This window comes from Cynocephalus volans, chromosome X, assembly GCF_027409185.1.
Source record: "Cynocephalus volans isolate mCynVol1 chromosome X, mCynVol1.pri, whole genome shotgun sequence".
NCBI lineage: Eukaryota > Metazoa > Chordata > Mammalia > Dermoptera > Cynocephalidae > Cynocephalus > Cynocephalus volans.
Window position 1 is genome coordinate 2,259,263 of NC_084478.1, and position 13,732 is coordinate 2,272,994.

General features: G+C 43.1%; 1 protein-coding gene across 1 annotated transcript in view; it reads left to right on the forward strand.

Moving 5' to 3' along the window:
• The window catches only part of XG (Xg glycoprotein (Xg blood group)), a 43,793-nt gene extending 30,853 nt beyond the window's left edge, over positions 1–12,940 (forward strand). Inside the window, exons 6-11 of the mRNA XM_063083948.1 lie at positions 676–744; positions 786–788; positions 2,922–2,969; positions 6,489–6,524; positions 8,881–8,997; positions 11,391–12,940. Coding sequence (XP_062940018.1) covers positions 676–744; positions 786–788; positions 2,922–2,969; positions 6,489–6,524; positions 8,881–8,997; positions 11,391–11,407 — 290 coding nt within the window. The 3' untranslated portion in view covers positions 11,408–12,940. The remainder of the gene's footprint in view (positions 1–675; positions 745–785; positions 789–2,921; positions 2,970–6,488; positions 6,525–8,880; positions 8,998–11,390) is intronic.
• The last annotated feature ends 792 nt before the right edge of the window (positions 12,941–13,732 follow it).

Genomic DNA, 13,732 nt, shown 5'->3' on the forward strand with positions numbered 1-13,732 from the left:
GGTTCTGGTTGATGCAGCAGAAAGAGGTGTCAGGACAGGACGTCTCTCCTTCCAGCCTCTCATAGGGATGTGGGTTTTATTTTGCATATGACGAGGGTCCGGAGCAGATGACTGGCCGGGGAGGAAGGCAGGGCCAGACGGGGCTGTGGTGGGAGGTGATGTTGGCTCTGTCCAGGGTGCAGGTGGCTATAGCAAGGGGCTGAGCAGGAAGAAAGGCCAAGACGGAGTAGAGAGCACGGGACACGCAAAGGCCCTGAGCTGGGAGCAGCCAGGGCCGTCCAGGAATAGAGTAAAGGCAGGGGATTGAGAGAGGGGGTACTTTGAGGGAGAGGGTTCCAGGCCCTATGTGGACACCAGATCTTGAGCTTTATCTCAGCCCCGAGGAGGGCTGTGGGCAGGAGATACCTTGGGGAGATGTGTAGACACCCACAACCTGAGGTCCCCCTGCAGGCTGATCTGTTCTCAAAACACACGTCCCCAGGACAGGACAGCTCACCCTTTCTGCCTCCAGGACACCTGGAATTTGATTCCTGGTGTCCATGAACACCCTGGAATGAGCCAGCCAGGGCAGAACACTCTTCTGTATAAACTGCCTGTGGGTCCCTAAAAAGGATATGGGTTAGAAGCAGGTCTTTCGGGAGGACATGACAGAATGGGGTGTGCTCTGCTCTGCAGGTTACTATAATGACGTGGACCGTGATGATGGACGCTACCCACCCAGGCCCAAGCCCAGGCCACCTGCAGGTATGTGTGGGGCTGCTCTGTCCATGTGGCTTTGCCCAAAGGGGGTGCTGTTTGGGCATAGTTGGCAGAGGGCAGAAGGTGGGATGATGCTGGTGACGGCAGAGAAGTTCCCATGGCTGCATCTGGGGGGTGCGGTCTGTGGATTTGTCCATGTCATGAGGTTGGGGATGAAACAGAAGCTGGAAATGGGACAGGTGAACCTAAAGATTCCATTTAAAAATTTGTGGCCATTTCGCTATAAACTTACATATGTGTGAGGGTGTGTATGCATGTGTATAGATGTGTCTTTATATATGTGCATCTTTTCAATCTTTATGTGTGTGTGTATACCTTTATATATATATATATCATTATACTTTTATATACTCTTATGTATATATCCATCTTTATATATGTGTATTGACATGTCTTCATATATATATACATACTTATAAATCTTTAAGTGTCTGTAGATACTTTTATATATATATATGTCTCTATATATCTATGTGTATATATTTTTTATATATTCTTTTGTATATAAACATATTTACCTATGTATGTTTATAGACAAGTCTTTGTATATGCACACTTATAAATCTTTACATGTGTGTGTATATATACACCTTTATACGAGGGTTCTTTATAACATTCGTGGAAAGATCTATATTATCTTTTAATTTTATTTTTCCACAGACTTTTTGAAGTGCCTTTGTGTGCATACATATTTATATCACTATATTTACATATTTTTATATGTATATATATTTGTGCGTATATATATATCTTTATATATGTACATACCAGTCTTTGTATATATACATATAACCTTTATGTATGTGCATATATATTTTATATGTGTGTGCATGCATACCTTTATATATACAGGAATATATACCTTTATATATGCATGTATATATCATTATATTTATAAGGATACACGTGCTTTTTATATAAGTTTATAAATAATTTTATATATATTTATGTATTTGTGTTATAAATACAAGCATACTTCAAAAAGTTCATGAAAAAATTGAATTAAAAGAAAATGCAAATTCTTCCGTGAACTATTTAAAGATTTTGTACACCTTTATAAATACACTGAGTATATACTTTTATATATGTATATCTTTATATGTCTATGTCTACCTTTATATATGTATGTATATATTAACATATGTGTCTATAAATGTCTTTGCACATGTATATACATACTTTTGTATACATCGCTATGTGTATATATTTCATGTGTGTATGTACATAACATTGATACACACACATATATTAAACCTTTATATATGTACATGTATTTCTTCATATATATGTGTATATTTGTATGTTTTTATATATACATATATATATACTTTTAGGTGTGTGTGTGTGTGTGTGTATATATACAGATTAAGATATGTATGCATATCTTTATACACACAGATTATATATAAAACTTTATGTATAACTTTTAGGATAAAGTTTCCTTTATAATTGGAGCTCGAATGCCTACAAAGAGTCTTTCATATACAAATAAATATACAGACAATATGAAACAGAGAGACATGCAGTGCTGAAGTGTGTAGCATTCATAGCTTTATTTTCAAGCATGAGAGGTTTCTAGTCTATATATTTCTATTTTATTTTCAAAGAGGTTCAAGACTTGTCCCAGATACCTTGCAAAAGTGGACAAGCAGGTTGGGTCTGGGAATCTTTTCCATGATGCTTACATGCAATAAATAAATCTCTTTGTCTTAGAGTTTATTGCAATAGTGATCAGAAAAAAAAAAAAAAGTTCTTAATAAAGAGGAATTAAGAGCATTTATGTTTGGATTCATCCGTGGGGTCGTCCCTCTTATCCAGGCAATTCTGGATTGGAGTGACCGATCCCACTAAAGTTTCCCTGTAGGAGGCATGGGAGCCTGTGTTTGGAGACCTTGGGGTAAATATTTGTTCTCTGAAGACAAAGAACTTTTGATAGAGAGAGCTCAGGCTTGGTGTGAGTTTCCTCATGCAGAAGATGTAATATTGGAGGGCCACCCTCAATGGTGTTCTGTTGGCCATAGGGTGGGGGCTCTCTTGGGGATGACTGGTTCGCATGGCTTTGGTGCCATGACCAGAGAGCCAGACATGCAGACGGTCGCCTGCTGGAAACCCCACGTTGAGCTGTCCGGATGTTGCCCAACTCCACTTTTTCTCTCCAACAGGAGGCGGCGGCGGCTACCCTAATTACGATGGCTACGGAAACAGTCATGGTACTCCCAGATCTGGGTGCAGGGTGGTGGCCATAGAGGTGGGAGAGGGTAGCATTTTTAGGGCTCCCAGCTGCATTCCACCCTATGCCTTCTAGCTGGGGGTCTTGGGTGAGTGGAGCTCTCTTGCTGGTGCCTGGTCTTCTGATCTCTCTTCATTCTGGGTTGTCCTGCTTCTGTTCTCTAGGAACCCAGGTGCAGTGACACACACACACACACACACACACACACACGCACATGCATGTGCATGCACATGCACACCTTTGTTTAGGTGGAAGCAACAGAGCAAAGGACCACAAGACTACTTAGAGAGACGCCATCCATGTGGAGTATTTTATTATTAGATATCCCACATCCCCACAGCATGAGAATGAGCCTCTTTACTCCATGCATGGCTGCCTGAAAATTCACCTTCGGTGAGAGATGAGGAGCCTTTCTGGAGCGTGTTCTCTTGTTCTTTGCCATAGTCATAAGTTAGCAAGAAACGAATCATCCCGTGGCTCCTGGGAGCACTGGCCAGTTTCCTGCTTTCCCAGGAAATCAGGGAGGGGGTCCCACCATGTTGTCTGGCTCCCCACGTGGATTAAAGTTCACTAGTCAGGATGCCGTTTCATTCCTCAGGCAAAACTGCTGCAAAACCTCTCTGAGCTCACCGGCGGGACCAGAGCCAGGTACAAACAGCAGCTGGGCCAGACCCATCTGGAGTTCATGCGCTACATCCCAGCTTTGGGTTTGGGGGCACAGGTTTTAATTTCCAGTCTGCCTGTGCAGAATACCATCCCCTCCTATCCTTGTCTGGACCTCTCAGCTCTCTGGCCCTGAATGGGACAAGGGTATGCATCTGCCTTTGGATTAGCACTGAGGTGTGTGGGTTTGGGCCAGGGCAGTTGGGGGAGACACCCAGCTTCTCCCTGAAGGTGGTAAAACGTGTTCGGCGTGTTCCTGCCTCATGAAGAGTGCCAGGGAAAGCATGAACCCTAAGTCTGTCCTCCCACCTGATTATGGGGTGAAAATGTTTCAATCATCTTTTCTAAATGCTGGAGGGTTTAATACCCACTGTATGAGTCTGCTCAGGGCTGACATAACAAAGTCCCACACCCTGGGCAGCTTAAACAAGAGACATTTATTCTCTCACAGTCCTGGAGGCTGGAAGTTTGAGATCAAGGTGTGGCAGGGCTGGTTTCTCCTGAGTCCTCTCTCCTTGGCTTGTAGATGCTGTCTTCTCCCTGTGTCCTCACATGGTCGTCCCTCTGTGCATGTCTGTGTCCTAATCTCCTCTTATAAGGACACCAGTCCTATTGGATTAGGGCCCACCCTAATGACCTCATTTTACCTTAATCACCTCTTTAAAGACCTTGTTTCCAAATACCATCACATTCTGAGGTCCTGGGGGCAAGAGTTTCAACCTATGATTTTGGGGAGGGGGAGCATGATTCAGCCCCTGCCACTCACCACCCTTTTGGATGAGGCACTTATAAAATTATCCCTCGTATTTAAATAGTACCCACACAAGTTGTTCCACTTCAAAATCAGTGCCGAGCATTTTTTTTTTAACTTCAAGACTGTCTTTGGAAATTGCTCTCAAGACATAAGAAGGAGCAGAGAAATCTCTTTTGCTGTTCGTGTGCTATGGCTGCTATGTATGCCTGTGTTTTTATCCCATTCTTTTTTCTACCCACATTGGATGTGGTTTGCGTTTGACTCCAAAGAAAATGCGTTTGCATGTCAAAGTCGGGATCACAGCTCTTTGGGGCTGTGCCTCAGTTGCCAGCCTGCTCAGGGTCTCTGTGGGGTCAGATGCGACCTCGCTCAACAGTTCCCCTTTCCACACACCTGGAGAGCCTAGCTCCACCACCATTCATGGCATCCTCCTTCAGATTTGCCTGCTTGCTTCCTTCTGTGAGATCACACAGACTTCCCGAGGGTTATCCTGCATTTCATGGCTCTTTTCTACCCTGCAGGTAGAGGGGGCTATAGACCCGACTCTCGCTATGGAAATACTTATGGTAAAGGAATTCTGTCTTACAGGGTGTGTGAGGAGACACTCTCCATCCACGGGGAACTAATACCCAGCTGGGCACCGGTGGGGAGCTGCTGCTATTGTCTCCTGAATGGCAACTAATGGGCCTCTAATGCATGTGCTGACAGAGAGGTCTTGCATGCTTTCCTGCCTTATTTTTTTGAAGGGAATAATGGTCCACTTACGGGTGTCATTTTGTGCACACAGGTGTGTGACTGTGCATGTGTGTGCATGCATGTATGCCTGTGTGTTTGTACACAGGTGTGCCAGTGTCTATTGTGTGTGGCTGTGTGTGCATTCACGTATGCATGTGTCCATGTGTGTGCATGCACACATGTATGTAAATTTTGTGTGACTGTGTGCATGTGTGAATGTAGATTGTGTGTTTGTGTGTACATGCATGTAGGTTGCTTGTGTATGTGTGCATGTGTATGTTTGCATGCGTGCAAATGTGCACTTGTGTTACATTTGTGTGTGCCTGTGTGTGCATGCATGTGTTTGTGCACATGGATTCTGTGTGTGTGCACAAATGCGTGTTGTTTATATGCACACATATATTTGTGTGTGCATGCATTCATGTGCATGAGTTATGCACGTGTGCACAGGTATGCTAGTGTTACATTTATATGTGCAGGTTGTACATGTATGTGCTTTAAATATGTACTTATCAGTGTATGCATGCACCTGTGTTTATGTGAATATGTGCATGTGTGTGGACATGTGCATGTGGGTGTGTGCTTGTGTTGCATGATTGCATGTGGATTTCATGTATTCATGAACAAGTGCAAGTGTGCACATAAACATGCACATGTGTGCATGTGTGCTCGATGATGTGTGCACATTTATAAGTGTTTACACTCCCTGATGTGCATGTATACATGCATGCATGTGCTTGTATGTACATGTTCATGTGTGCATGCATGAGTTGTGTACATGCATGCATTTGTGCATGAGCACACACGTGTGCATGTGTTTCGTGTGTATGTGCACACTGTGCACGTGTGTATATGTACATATGTGAATGTGTACACATGTGTTGAGAGTAAATATTTTCTGCCTGCATGTTGCATGTACACGTGCATGTTGCACACATGTTTGTGTGTTGCATGTGTGTATATGCATTCATGGGTGAGCACACATATGCATGTTTGTGTGGTGTGTGTGCATTCATTTGTGCTCATGTATTTGCATGCATGTGTTGCACATGTATGTGTATGTGTGAATATTCCCCCACCCTGAACTCAAAACTGCATTTCTGTCTCCCCTCACTATCCCATATTCAACTAATCACCATTGGAAAAGGCATGCACATTCACATCCCCCCTTCCTCATGCTCACACTCTGCCCTCTTCCCCCACCAGAATGCAAATTTTGTGCAAACAGGGACTTCCATGTGCTGTGCTCTCTATCCCATCCTCAGCCTCTCCACAGTGCCTGGCAATAGGAGGCACTGTATGAGATCTTCTGAATAAGCACACGAATGTGTCCTCTTCCTCTCACAGGTGGAGATGGCCATTTAACCTATGACAACTCTCACGGTAAGTGTTGGACTCAGTCAGCCCCGAGTTTTCAAGAAGAGCACATGTTTGCTCATCACTGTTGGGAGGGTCAGCATGGGCTTCTGTTATTATTCCAACCTAACAGCATTCATGCAGCACTTGCTGTTTTTGTGTGTGCAAAGAAACTTCTGGGCAAAAAAGCCTGAGCTTCAGGAGAGCATGAATTGCATGGGAGTTCAGAGAAAGAGGAGGCAAAGGTTGGTCTTCAAGCTGAGCTGGGAGATGCCTCTTAGTCTTCACTGCAAGGTTCTAGAGGATGGCTAGAGTTATATGGCCTGTCGAGGTACCACGTTGATCCCCTTTTCTTTGACAAGTACTAAACTTGAAACCCAAGAAGGAGAGAAGAAAGGAAGTTATGGCCATCCTGCCCCCAAAAAGCCCCAAAGTGCACTGTCAGCCCCATTGCAGGTCAAAGAATGGAGCAGTTGGAGCCCAGCAGGCTGACTTTGCATCATGCTGGGAGAATGGGTCCCAGTCTCTTAGGAATTTGGGCTGCCCCCTGCTCAAGTTTACGCTGAGGTTGAGAGTAAGCCTTCCCCTGCAACCACAAGGCTTTTGTGAGTTGTCAATTTTGGGGGAGAAGAATGTGACTGAAGTTGCTTCTCATCCCAATATACACACACAGTATCCACACACTGCTACTTGTTGGGTATGTGGGCGTGTTTAGGAAAATCCATGGTTGCTTTTCTTCTCTTGGCCACAAGGTGGGGACAGGAGGGGTGAAAAGAAAAAGGCCCAAGAGATTGCAGTCAGGCCTGGCCCATGGCTTTGTAGAACAAAACTGCTTCTTCCTGCAGCAATCAGAAAAAAAAGACTGATCCTAGAAGAGTGTGGGGTAGGAGTAGGTAAAGCTTCGTAGAGGGAACAATACCCAAGCCAATGCCCCAAATATGTGGGAGAGATGTCCAGGAGTAGCACGGAGTGTCAAGAGTGTGTCAGGTGGAGCTGGGTATACACCTGGGAACACCAGAAGCGTGTGTGGCTAGGTAAACAGATGTTGAGTGTGCACTTCATAAAAACATCAAAGGAAAGATCCTGCCCCCATTTATACATATCCATAGAATGGATCAGAGGGAGCCCACGAAGGGTTAGGGAGACCAGCTTCAAGACCAGTTCAGTTCCCTAGACTGGAAATGATGGGTTGAATTAGAGTCCAGACAGTAATGGTGGAGAGAAGAGGTCAGCTTGGAGGACCATTGGGTCATTAGAAATGATTGCACTTGATTGACTTGCATGGGATGGCAGAGACGAAAGTGGTATGCATAAGCCAGCTATGCTGCGTAACAAGATTCCAAAACTTAGTGCTTCAAAACAACAGCCATTTATTACGATCACAGTTGATTCTGCAATTTGAGCTAAACTTATCTGGGTGACGCTTCTGCTCTACCCTGGACTCCCGCCCTTGTCTGTGGTCAGCTGCAAGCTTGGTCGGCCACTTTGGTGATATTGACTGTGTCTCCTCATGTATTTGGGGTCATAGGGGGAACAGCTCATCTCAGTCTTATGTGGATTCTCCCATCCCCTAAGGAGGCCAGGCCAGGAGTGATCCCATGGGGGCTGGACAGGGTGCCAAGAGACGGAAGAGAAGCGTGGCTGGGCTAAGAAGCAGTGAAGCTTCACTTCTGCTGTGTTGTGTGGGGCTCGACCCAGTCCGAAGACATGCCATGGGCAAGGGTGGTTGTTTCAAAAATCTATTGTCCATCTATGCACCTACCTACCTATCTGTCATCCATATCTATTTCCCTCTTTCATTTATCTGTTTGTATCATTTATATCTATTATCTATCTAATCTGTCTGTCTGTCTGTCTATCTATACATCCAACCACACACAAGGGCACTTAAAAAGGTTGATGAAGAGATTTATATTATCCTTTAATTCTATTTTTCTGTGAACTTTTGAACTATTTTTCCATGAGCTTCTATATATATATATATATATATATATATATATATATATATATATATATATATATATATACTTTATTATATATATATATATATAATACAATTTTTTGTATAAGAAAACATTCTATATCTAAAAAGGTACAAATCAATTGAATTCAACCCACGAACATTAAAACATACCAAGGGCCTCCTATGTGCACAGACTTGCCTTGGATGTCTTGGGGGGGTAAGATGTGTTTCACATGCTTGGCTTGTGGTATAAGCAGAATCATTTCCTAAGAGCTCTTCCCCGCCATGGATTCGAGGGAGGGCAGGGCAAGGGACGTGAAGTTATTTAAAATAGACGTTTTTAAAGTTATTTAAAAATAGACGTTTTCCCTGCTGCCCATGTTTTTCTCAGGCGATCTTGCTTTTTCTCAACTCCTGCAGGAAACAAGGTAGCCGGAATCGTGTCTCCCATCGTGTCTGTGGTGGTAGCTTTGCTGGTGGGGGCAGCGGCCAGCTATTACAGATCAAACAGGAGGAGTAATTGTTTCAGGACCAATGGCAAGTGTCCCTTTGAGCACCGTTTTGCTAGTCCTACAGCCTGATTTAAAGAATAAATAAATAAATAAGTGCTTTCTGGTGTCTTTCACTAGCAATGTTATTTCTGGTTAAGTCCAATATAGATATCTTGGAAAATGAACTGATTTTAAATTGAGGTGTAACATGGACACAGGAGACTGAGAGAAACCATCAGATGAGTTTTTAATGGAGAATGCTTACCCTTGTATGCATATTTTTAACCGTTTTTCTGATCTGCAAGATTTGGTTGGACTGCCAAGGATCTGAAATTGCTAACAGAGACTGGAAAATTATAAGCGTGACGGCTGCATTTGGCTGGCCTAATACGGTTTTGTCTTGTGTTGTGCTTAGTGAAATTTTAGTCAGAGCTGAGTCAGGAAAAATATCTGGGTTGAACCTGAAATTTTTGTGCACCCCCTCCCCTGCCAAAAAATACCAAAACCAACTACAGAGCACTAAATAAGCCTTTCTGTCGAATTCAAAGGCTGTACCCAGACCCTGGGGGGAAACAGAGGGTCTGCTGTGGATTTCTGAGTCAATCTTGGGTCCAGACTTTCAGGTTTGAAAAACCACTCGGGGTTAGCTCTGTGCAGCAGGAATGCTCTGAAGACATCTCCAAAACCACATTCAGAGGGGGAGGGATGCTTTGTCCAGCAACAGAGATCCAATTGTCATCTCAGGGTCTCTTGAGGTTTGGTTCCCCACATCAGAATCTGTCTGGGGTTTGCTCTGGAGCCTCTTCCCCCCCGACAGCTCCCTTGTGGTGCGTGTGGGGAACCAGAAACAGAACCTTTTTCCAATGTTTTTATCTTTAGTATTTGTGTTTACTAAAAAAATCCTAAAACCTGCCTGCGGGCTCCCTCTGCTGGTTTTTGGGTGGTGCTAATCCACCTCCCTTTGGGGTGAGGTTCTGTCTGAGAACACCCCACCCTGAAAGTTTTGGGAGGGAAAACTGAGTCTATGAAAAACAGCCTTACTTCCCTGGCAACGTGAGGTATCATTCAAGTGACACCGTGCACTAATTTCAGTGGCATTTTTGGCAGCGTTTTCTAAACACTTGTTCTTTGAGGGCTGAAACTAGGTAAACAGAGTGAAACACTGGTGCCCCCCACCACAGAGTATAAGGGTGGGAAGCTGCTGCCAACAAACTCAGGAATCAAGATGAATAATATTTTAGTGCAATATTTTAAGGAGAAAGCCAGATCGGCCAACCACAGCCTGCAGGCTCAATGCTGTTCATGGAAATAAAGTTTTATTGAAACGGGGGCCAGTTCAGTTTCTGAAACAATTGGAGACTCTTAGAATGTGAAACATGCCCATTTTTTTTGTCTGAGGTGGAATCGCTTTTTTGTTAAAGTAGTGAAATGGCTGGAAGGTCTTTCCTGCCTTTTGGCTACCAGATAAATATTCCATCTACTTCCTCAATTACCCATCAGTGATACTGTCATCAAGTGTACCAAGCACCGAAATTTGCTTTTCTTCCATTAAATTCCTGAGCTTAAAACAGATGAGGCTTCAGACAAGGCAGTTCACCATTAGGGGATCCCTACAAGGTGAACAGAGACCTGTGAGTGGATCCTGGGTCTATGCTGCTTTGCTGGTTGCAAAACCTGCACGCGAGAAATATGGGCATGGCAGCTCTGCGTTTACATTTGGTACCTAGATGAGAGTCAGGGCTCCTGTGAGGTCAAGTCTAAGATGCCAGATTTATGCCAGTGTTGCCCAGCTGTCTGCCTGCCCTGAGCTGTGTCAGGAATGTTATATTTTCTCCTGAAGGATGGTGTGCAGTGCACACTGGTCACATCCATGGAGAGAGATGTGATGTGGTACACAGCCTGTGTAACTGTATGCATCCAGAGGTCCCGCCCTGAAGATTGTCTACCTTGTAGGAAGAGAATTTTGGGGACCGAGTTATAGATGGCAGCAGGTGTCAATCCCTTAAAGTGGACTTTTGAGCACCATGCTGTGTTTTCATGTTGTAAAATGGAGCTAATAAAAGCACCCAGTTCAGAGGTTATTAAGTCCAATGAGACCATATCCAAAAAAAGGCGTTCATACTAATAGTTTTATTGTTTATTGGTTTTTTGTTAGTTTGTTTTTGGTAGCTGGATGGTTCAGGGATCCGAACCCTTGGCCTTGGTGTTATAACACGGTGCTCTAATCAAGCGAGCCAATCTGCCAGCCCCCCAAATTAGTTTTAACCAAAAAGAGAGTTACTCAATCCATTTAAGATGGCCCAAACCCTTAACAAATAGCAAACCATAAAAAACAGGGCTTTAAAAACTAATATTTTTCCCAAATGTGACTTTTTAAAATGGTATTTAATAGTTTTTTTCCCCCAACAATGATATTTTGCTTTCCGTCTTCCTTTCCAGAACCACAGAATGTCTGAAGATGTCAAGGTCTCCCAATCACTTTGAGAAAAACTCCAGCAAGATAAGAACCCCACGTATCGCCCCTGTGGAAAGTATATTTTATTCATTGCATAGGCCGCTTACCTAAAGTGTGTGCTCTTCTGCTGGAACCACGTGAACTGCCTCACAAGAAATTCTCGGTTGGGGTGTAATGATAATGATACGTTAAACAGCTAGACCTTGTGTTGTAAAAAAAAAAAAAAAAAGGGCTTGATGGGTTAGATAGGTTGTTCATTTGCACAGAGAGACCCCAGCTCTGTTCTGTTTTCTGCAACTACCTCGGTGCAATAATGCACAGATGTTTAACCTTGTTGATGGGGCCCTAAAGCACAACGGTGGTAAAACAGCACAGTCTCTTGATGGTGGGAGGACGAAATGTGATCAGCTTCCGAGAGATGAAGAATACTGTTCAGGCTTCGAAGAAGCTATGGTTTGAAACTCGACCTCTGCTAAATTCCTCAGTGATGTCAGAAGGGATGAAGCAAACACTGTTGTGAGTGCTGTGGGTATGACATATTCCCAGCACCAACCATGGAGGTGATTACCCTTTAAGCTTCAATGTGTGCACACAAAATGATTATTCCCTGCAGAAAATAAGGCTGGATTTTGACATTTGAAAGTGCAAACTTGCTGATGTTACAATGATCTAGGGGAAATTGATCTTGGGATATTTTTTTTTTTTTTTACCCAAGGAAATGCTTACAGTTTTCATATGTCTTGAAAAGTATGAGACAGAAATAGTGATTTTCAGATGTTGATCTTTTTCTTAGTATTTTTAGTCTTTGATACTCTATAAGTACCACCTTCTAAGGCAACAAAATAGATTTCCTTGGTTGATACTTTTTTTTATTCACTGGAGTAGACAATCTTAAATCCTCAGATAGCTAAAAAGTATACGATCTATTCAGTTCTATTTTAGTAGTACTTTGGGGAAGAAGAAAAAGTTGGTTTGAGCATATTTGTATAGTTGGGTAAAACTTAGGTTGATACAGCTTTTGGACTGTGCCCTAAACACAGCACCAACAATTAAGACATTATTGCCATCTGAAACTCATATTGAGGACTCACAAATATCCCAAACATGCATGTGTTGTGTTCACCATTACGAATTGGGAGGTAGGTCTCCAAAGAGAATTGAAAGCAGAGATTACTTAAAAGAGCTCCCCAATTTTAGAAAGAACTTAAAACTTATGAATAGGATTAGTCGTCCCAGAATTGCACATCTGACAGCACGGATTTACATATGATGTAAGCAATTTTAAGACAGCCTGGACTTCCTATTTTAAGGTGTGTGTCCTATGAGCGTTCTCAGTTCTTGTAGAGGTGGAGACTGTTACCCGATTAAGTTTTCTATATACGAGTTTCAGTGTGAGTTTAATGTAATTCTTGTTAAAAAGTGACTATGTACACACACACACACACACACACACTCATACATGCACACAGGCATGCATATCTACGTGGAATCTAAACGTTTTTCATGCTAAGTGCCTCTGTTCTGTGTAACTGTCATATACCAGTTTTAATCATTGAAAATAAATGTAAAAGAAAAAAATCAGCTTTGGTTGTTGTGCCATACTTTCTATATTTCACATATAAAACTAATGAAACAGCAGTAAAAGTGGTCCAGAAATCATGAAGCTACATAGCTTTGCATAATATGCAATAAATCCCTTTTTAAGCTCAAGATAGATTGTGCATGTAGGAAATAAATATAGTTACAGAATTATGAGATAAATCACACCTGGGTGGCAAGAGCAAAGTATGATTAATGTCCAACCTACTTAAAATAGAAATACTTGAGTAATAATCACTTGGGAGCCTCGCTTTCCATAGTCACCAGGGCCACCCGTAGGACACTCGTCGCATGTTGAAAAGAGGAGAGAAGTCACGGTAAAGTGCGATTCTCAAGCATTTTAGAGAAGGAAATGATAACATTGAATGTACAGTGTAAAGGGCAGCACTTGCCTTCTCTTGGTGGGAAGTGGAACGCACCTGGCGGTCGATGGATGGATATCTCCACGTAGGGATGGGCAGAAGCCATGGCTCCAATTTCAGGCAGGTGGAGAGGGAGACAGCAAGAAGGTGGGCTGTATTTTCATTTCCACGCTCCTGTGCACACTTAAAATTACAGCTATTTCTGCCCAAGTATCAGCCACTATTTGCTGGCTGTTCCAGGAGGTGTGGCAGAGGAGAATGTGTGGTCATCCAATGCCCTTTGACTCCTAAAATTGGAAGATCGAATTACACACACACACCCCTATATCTACCTACCTACATACAAACACACACACCTATATTTA